This window comes from Gambusia affinis, linkage group LG13 (genome assembly GCF_019740435.1).
Source record: "Gambusia affinis linkage group LG13, SWU_Gaff_1.0, whole genome shotgun sequence".
NCBI classification, from domain to species: Eukaryota; Metazoa; Chordata; class Actinopteri; order Cyprinodontiformes; family Poeciliidae; genus Gambusia; species Gambusia affinis.
The window spans coordinates 18,270,498-18,276,842 of record NC_057880.1 but is presented as its reverse complement, the minus strand read 5'-3'; the positions used below and the strand labels follow the sequence as shown (position 1 = coordinate 18,276,842).

The following is a 6,345-nucleotide window of genomic DNA, read 5'->3' as shown; positions in this document are numbered from 1 at the left end:
CTACTTGGTCGTCCATCTAAACTAGGACTCCGCAACCTTCAACTCCGGAGCTGCAAGTGATTCTTTCAATGATGGTTCTTAATAACTTTCATTAAATATGACAAAGAACAAGCTAATGTTTAAAAATATTGCTATAATAAAAAAATTCATGCTTTGACACTTTTCTTCATGGAACAACTGCATTGGAGAATGACACTGAAAGTACCATTTGTGCATCTAATTGAGTCTTAATTAGGCAGATTAATTGGTACAAAGATTGAAAAGTGCTGATATAAACTGACATGCTGGGTAAAGAAAACTGTCAATCAAAGAAACACCTAGCAGGCCTTCTGGAGAACCTGCAGGGAATCGTGCTGTATTGTGAAATATGGTGGTGGCAGCATCATGCTATGAGAACAACAACTCTATTTGATTTTGAATATTCTTATTCACTCACGTTTCAATTTCTTTGTAAATGGGTTCAGGAAGGTTGAGCTGGGTGAGGGTCTTCCACTCCTCTGACGTGCAGATGCTGTGATAGGACAGCTTTTCCATCGTCACTCTGTAGATGCATTCAGAGTGCCGGATCCTGTGGTACATCTGCAGAGAGACAGCGGCGAGGCCAAAGAGCGGGAATTGCTCTTTAAAATGTCAACACACACGCTGAACACTCGAGAGCAGTAAATCACACAGAAACCCTGAGCGTGATGTGAAACTCTTCATGCGTCACTGCTGTAATTTCACTAAAAGAGGGCTTTTTCCCCGGCCTCCCTCCACATCTGGTTTGTGTCCCTGTCCCCCCGTGCAGACAAACGGGCGGTGGAAGCGGCCAGGTACAGGCGCCTGGGCCCCGCGTAAATCACTGCGAATCAGGAGCCGGCCAAAGTTACGTTTCCTAGAGACGTGGGGCATAAATCTCAGCCAAACATAAATCCTGTCACTGGACGGATGTGAGAGAGCGCTCGTCTTAAAATATTAACATCCCGCATCAATTTTAAAACCAACTTTGTGACGCCGTTCCCTGCGTAAGCATGTCGCATGGAGTCGACAATGACTCGGGTCCCGCGGTAAGCGGACGATTTGACAGACAGACCACACAATGCAAGAGGTGGGAATTTAGTGTTATTCATGAAAGAGATAATCGTCAGTTTTTATTCACATTTCGAGGTAATGGAAACTACAAACAGAAACTGCAGTCTTGATGTGGAGGGAAATTACAATTGCAAAGTAGCACGTAAGCTGCAACAAACATGAAGAGTGAAGAACGCTGCGGGTCAGCTGACAATAACCACTGATCTGGACTGTCACAGTTTATTGAATTTTTATTGTGAAAAATTTATTATCATGATAAGAATTTTCTGTTATCATCGTCACAATAAATTTCAAGTAATGATGTTGAAGAAAAAACAAAACTAGCAGTATTATCAGAAATGTTTTTACTATTTTCCCCACTATTGTTAAACAAATAGTGGGCAATCAGGAAATTTAAAAATATGATTAAATAAAGTTGCTGTGTGCAGTTTAGTGATATAAATCTCACTTTTTAAATATGTGGCATCCTGAAGAAGCCTGTTTCAAATGGGAATATTTTTCAAGAATAATATTTGTGTTTACTGTTACATGCATTTACAGTCATACAGTTACCTACAAAAAGAAGTATTAAATAGTTGTTGGCTTTTTTTTGCGATAATTTTTATCGTTATCACAATAGTACCACAAAATATTGCCATAAAATTTTAAGTCAATATCTCCCACCCCTTCGAGAGCTTTTTATGTATTCCATCAAAAACATTTAAGATTGTGTGGGATACTCACATTTGCACAGTGTAAGGCCAGAGCACAAAAGACAGCAAACATCTTAAAGTTGTTCTCATCGGTTTTAGTGAAGGCACTTCCGCTTAGCTTGTTCACCATCTGCACCACACCGATAACGGTTCCCCTGCTCACAATGGGCATGCACAGGATATTCCGCGTGGTGTAGCCAGTTTTGAGGTCTACCTCTCTATCAGAGAGCACGTGGACAGAGAGAAGGCATCAGTTTGACCTTTAACTTTATGTTGCTTACAGGTTTAGACAAGTGGGTTTTGTTTGTGATTCTAACACAATCCAGCCAGCTGGACTACAATAATAACTTAATGATACTTAAACAATGAGACAATAAAGAGAGCAGTGATTTACCGGTTGAACCGTGGGTCTGCATAGGCATCTGGGATATTTAAGACTTCCCCTGTCTGAGCTACTTGGCCAGCTATTCCTTTGTCTATGGAAAATCTGCAGAGACACGAGATGGGAGAGTGGAAGCATTTATTGGATAAACATTATGTTAAGAAGCTATATATGAACAAATATGATGATAGTCTTCAGTAAAGTCTGGTATTATCTGAATGCTGTTCCTTGAGGTACTGATATATTCACTGTATTTTGCAGAGATTTAATGTGACATAGCAAGACAAATATACTGGATAAATGTAAAGAGGAAAAGGAATTTATCTTTTTTTTTTTTAAATTTTCACACTTAAGGGTGGATTTAATATTTAAATTTTGACTAGACCATTAGTCACCCCAAAGTACATTAAAGTTTGTGGTTGTGATGTTGATATTTTTATAATCCTGCAAAAACACAAAATCTTGTCTGGTGTTTTTGGCCTAGTTTCTAGTGTAAATATCTTACCACACTTGAAATAACTCAAAACTAACATGTAAGTTACTTTCAGCAAAATACAGGAGCTGTTTTAAGTCAATAATTAATCTATCAATAATTCCTGATGGAAAAAAAATACTAGTTATAAGTGAAATAATCTGCCAGTGGAACAAGTGGAACATTTTATAACTTATAATGAGAAAAATGCTTAGTAAGATTTTGTGTTTTTGCTGTGTGTTGATCAATAATACAATCACCCCACAAACACATTCATCTTTGTGGCTGTGACGTTGATATTTATGAAGTGACTTTTTTCTCGATTGCTTTTACCACAAAACATTAGTGATTTAAGTACAGGAATCTGTCTTTCAAGATAATATCTAAAACATAAAAATACAAATTTGAAAACCACTTCAGAGTTAGAGTGTAGAATGAAAAGGTTATAAACCTTATTTCTTTTGTTTTTCTAAACACAGGTTTGCCTTCCTTCTCCTCCCCGATGTCGAACAGGTCAGAGTACAGTTCTTTGTTGCTGTGATCTACCTGGAAGAGCGCACATCTGTCTGCATTCACCAGGTTTTTTGCATATATCTGTAAAGCAAAAAAAGGGGCACATCATTTTATAGATGATTAAACCAACAAGGAATCAGCAGTTTAGTTTTAGTGACTACTGAAATTAAACAAACTGCTTATTCAGCTGATTTGATCATTTTACAGTTTCAATCCGATGACACCCAAGCAGCAATTTTAGCCAGATGAGGCGTTAGAGGAAGAACTCCCCTCAAAATAATCATATTTTATTGGTTATAATTAGGTGTAAAAAAAACTGATAAAGCATAAGTCAGACTCACCATAATATGTTCAAGTAGAGAATCTATTGCCACAATGTTATCAAAGTATGTTCTGTGCAAAAAGAAAACAACACATTGAGATGTTTTAACAAATAAAGCTCTGATGACTTTATAAAATTGTAAACGCTACAGTCCTGCTTAAGCTAATCCACATTTGTTGTGTTGTAGCCACAAATTTTAGAGCTTTTTATTGGGATTTTATGTGACACACCAACATAAGGTTGGTGTATTAGTACAAAAACCAAAAGCACACCAGTCAGATTTTCTTATTTTAAGCAAAGACAAAATTATATTTTTACCATCATGGTAGACTTTGTGTTGGCCTGTCACATAAAAATCCAACAAATATGCACATCATGTACAAGTTTGTGGTTGTAATATAACAGAATGTGGAAAAGTTTCAGGAGTATTAATATGTTTGCAGTGCACTATAAGTTTGTTAAAATATAATTATTTCTCCTACTGCGTGAACAGTTTATTTAGGACTTGTGTTGTTGTGAATGCAGATAAATAGCTGCCACACTTGAAAGAATTTCCAAATTTTAGGATCATGGTGTAAAAACAAACTTCACAGCTTTTAAGCAGCTTTTATTGAGTTACAGAAGCAGATCTCAGTGCAGCTCTTACTTTGACACATCTAGTAGGAAGTCATTAAGCTCAGTCTGTTTGGCAAGGCCTCTGCACATCTAATAAAGAAAAATAGGTCAGGATCAGACACACAGATGTATGAAGAACTTTCTCTTATCTTTTCTCAAAACACATCCAGCATGTTCTGTAAGCGAAGCGGCTCACTGTCTACAAACAGGCTCACGGGCCGTCTTCTCCTGTCTGTAACAAAGGAGTGTGTCAGCAGCAAGCAGCGCTTCGGCGCTAACCCAGGCTCAGAGGTCCACTGTGGCCAGAGCTGCAGTGGGACACCGCTCCTCTGGGGTACTATGTTATCTTTTTCATAAAACATAATGACGTCTCAGGGGAGATGTTTGTTGAACGCATGGTCTTGTTGATTGGACTGGGCATACTGACAACGCGGTTCCTGTACACAGTGGATTTCCCCAGTGCAGAACTAGAACAAACAATGTCATCCAGAAGCATAATGAACAGTAGGGTACACCTTATTGCTAGAGGCTCAAGATGAGAACTGCAACACATCTGTTAGAGGGGGCAAGCTCAAATTCAGATCAGGTCTGTATACAGGCATGCCTACCTGTACTTGATGAATGGCAACAGATGCCCAAGCTAAATTTGCTGTTGCAACCTGCAAAACAAACAAACAAAAAAAACACCGTAAACTTAGTTTTAAAGTTCTGGAGACAGAAAATCAATAAATTCAAGCCACCTGGACACATTTTGACATTTTTAAAACAGTCACAGTCAAGCTAGCTCTCTCACAAATTCAGTGTAGCTCTGCATACTCAGCTAAAATCCTACAGAAAAGCATCACATGCTTGCTGTTCTGGTTTCTGCTTACAGAGCTTTAATGTTTCGCAGATTTATTTGGAAAAACAAACAAACTGCATGCAACTTGTGCAGCTGCAAAGGTAGTGGAAAAGGGTTCTCCCATCAGGATGTGGTGTAAATGAGACTCTGCTTCAATGTGAGAGCTATAGAACCAACATGATGAAGTGGCAAAAAGTCAAATCGAACACTAACAGGTTAATGTATGGGTATAAGATTTGTATCCATCTCAACATATATGTTTTTTTTTTAAATTATTTTTCAACTAATTGCAAACAAACTAAAACTTTGTTGGAATTTTGAAACTTATTGCCCTGCATATTAAGAGTTTGTAGCAACAAAAACTCTTTTGTCCCAGTTAAAAAACAAGCTAAATAACAAAAGAGAAAAAGAAAAATACAAATAACATCTGATTTTAAGTTCCAAAATCAGTTTAATCAGTTCTGTTAAAAATTATTTTCAGTAGCTATTTGCCTCTAATGTGATGGTGCACTTTTGGTGCTGCAAAAGTGCACAATGCTCACAGTTTTCTACCGTAAAAACATTTTTACTTTATAAAAAAATTAAAACTATCAGCAACAGCTTGGATATTAAAAGTTACAGCTGTTGTCATTCAGTGAAACACAATAAAGCAGTCAAATTACCTTGGAAAATTCTAAATATTTGAGGTAGACGTCTAGTGAAAGCTGTCAGTATTTAAAGCGGAGCAACATCTTTATGTTGCTCTCGGCTTCAGACCTTTTCTACCAGTTTCTTGGGCACATTTCAATTCATCCTGCTTCAGCCTTATTTAAAAAGTTGCAGGTGTCCTTGTTCTGATTTGGGCTGACCTCTTGGTGTCTTAGGTTGAAAGGCTCCCTGCCCCAGTGCCGATGCAGCTCCAGGATGGCGATGAGGTCCCCAATGGCAGTGAGGACGGGGAGACACAGGACAGAGTGAACATGGATCCCTGAGTCCTGCCCTGTGCCGTCCGGAAATCGCTCGTCCTGCAAATACAGAGAGACCCGTCCAAACATCTACCCAACTAAACTGCATGCGTGTTACAACAGTGTATCAGAGGAAAGTCTACGGCCAGGCACAAAAATGTGACTTGCATTGTACGTTCAACTGTTTGGGTTGTTTGATTGACTTGTTTGCGGAGATTTGTTTAGATTGGTGGATTTTCCGTCACAGAAGATCTGTGTTGATATTTTCTTCTGGAATCTGTTTTAAAAATGTTCCTGTTCAGACTGACTTCTAGCTGGAAAAGTCCCTGGTTTGTCAGATTCGGTTTTCTAATCAAAACAGGCAAATTAGCCTGGAAGTCACAATGAATAGAAATATAGACATTATGTTTTCTGCTTATGGTGCAAAAATATCATAACCTCTAAAACGGTTTTTACAAATATTGTCATTTTGCAACCACAAACTTGATTATGA

The 6,345-nt window shown here is 38.1% G+C and overlaps 1 protein-coding gene across 1 annotated transcript in view; it reads right to left on the bottom strand.

Moving 5' to 3' along the window:
• The window catches only part of LOC122842754 (cAMP and cAMP-inhibited cGMP 3',5'-cyclic phosphodiesterase 10A-like), a 74,637-nt gene that overhangs the window by 980 nt on the left and 67,312 nt on the right, over nucleotides 1-6,345 (bottom strand). Inside the window, exons 7-14 of the mRNA XM_044136895.1 lie at nucleotides 5,757-5,912; nucleotides 4,676-4,726; nucleotides 4,099-4,157; nucleotides 3,472-3,523; nucleotides 3,069-3,211; nucleotides 2,158-2,250; nucleotides 1,795-1,981; nucleotides 437-579 (exon numbers count right to left, since the gene is read on the bottom strand). Coding sequence (XP_043992830.1) covers nucleotides 437-579; nucleotides 1,795-1,981; nucleotides 2,158-2,250; nucleotides 3,069-3,211; nucleotides 3,472-3,523; nucleotides 4,099-4,157; nucleotides 4,676-4,726; nucleotides 5,757-5,912 — 884 coding nt within the window. The remainder of the gene's footprint in view (nucleotides 1-436; nucleotides 580-1,794; nucleotides 1,982-2,157; nucleotides 2,251-3,068; nucleotides 3,212-3,471; nucleotides 3,524-4,098; nucleotides 4,158-4,675; nucleotides 4,727-5,756; nucleotides 5,913-6,345) is intronic.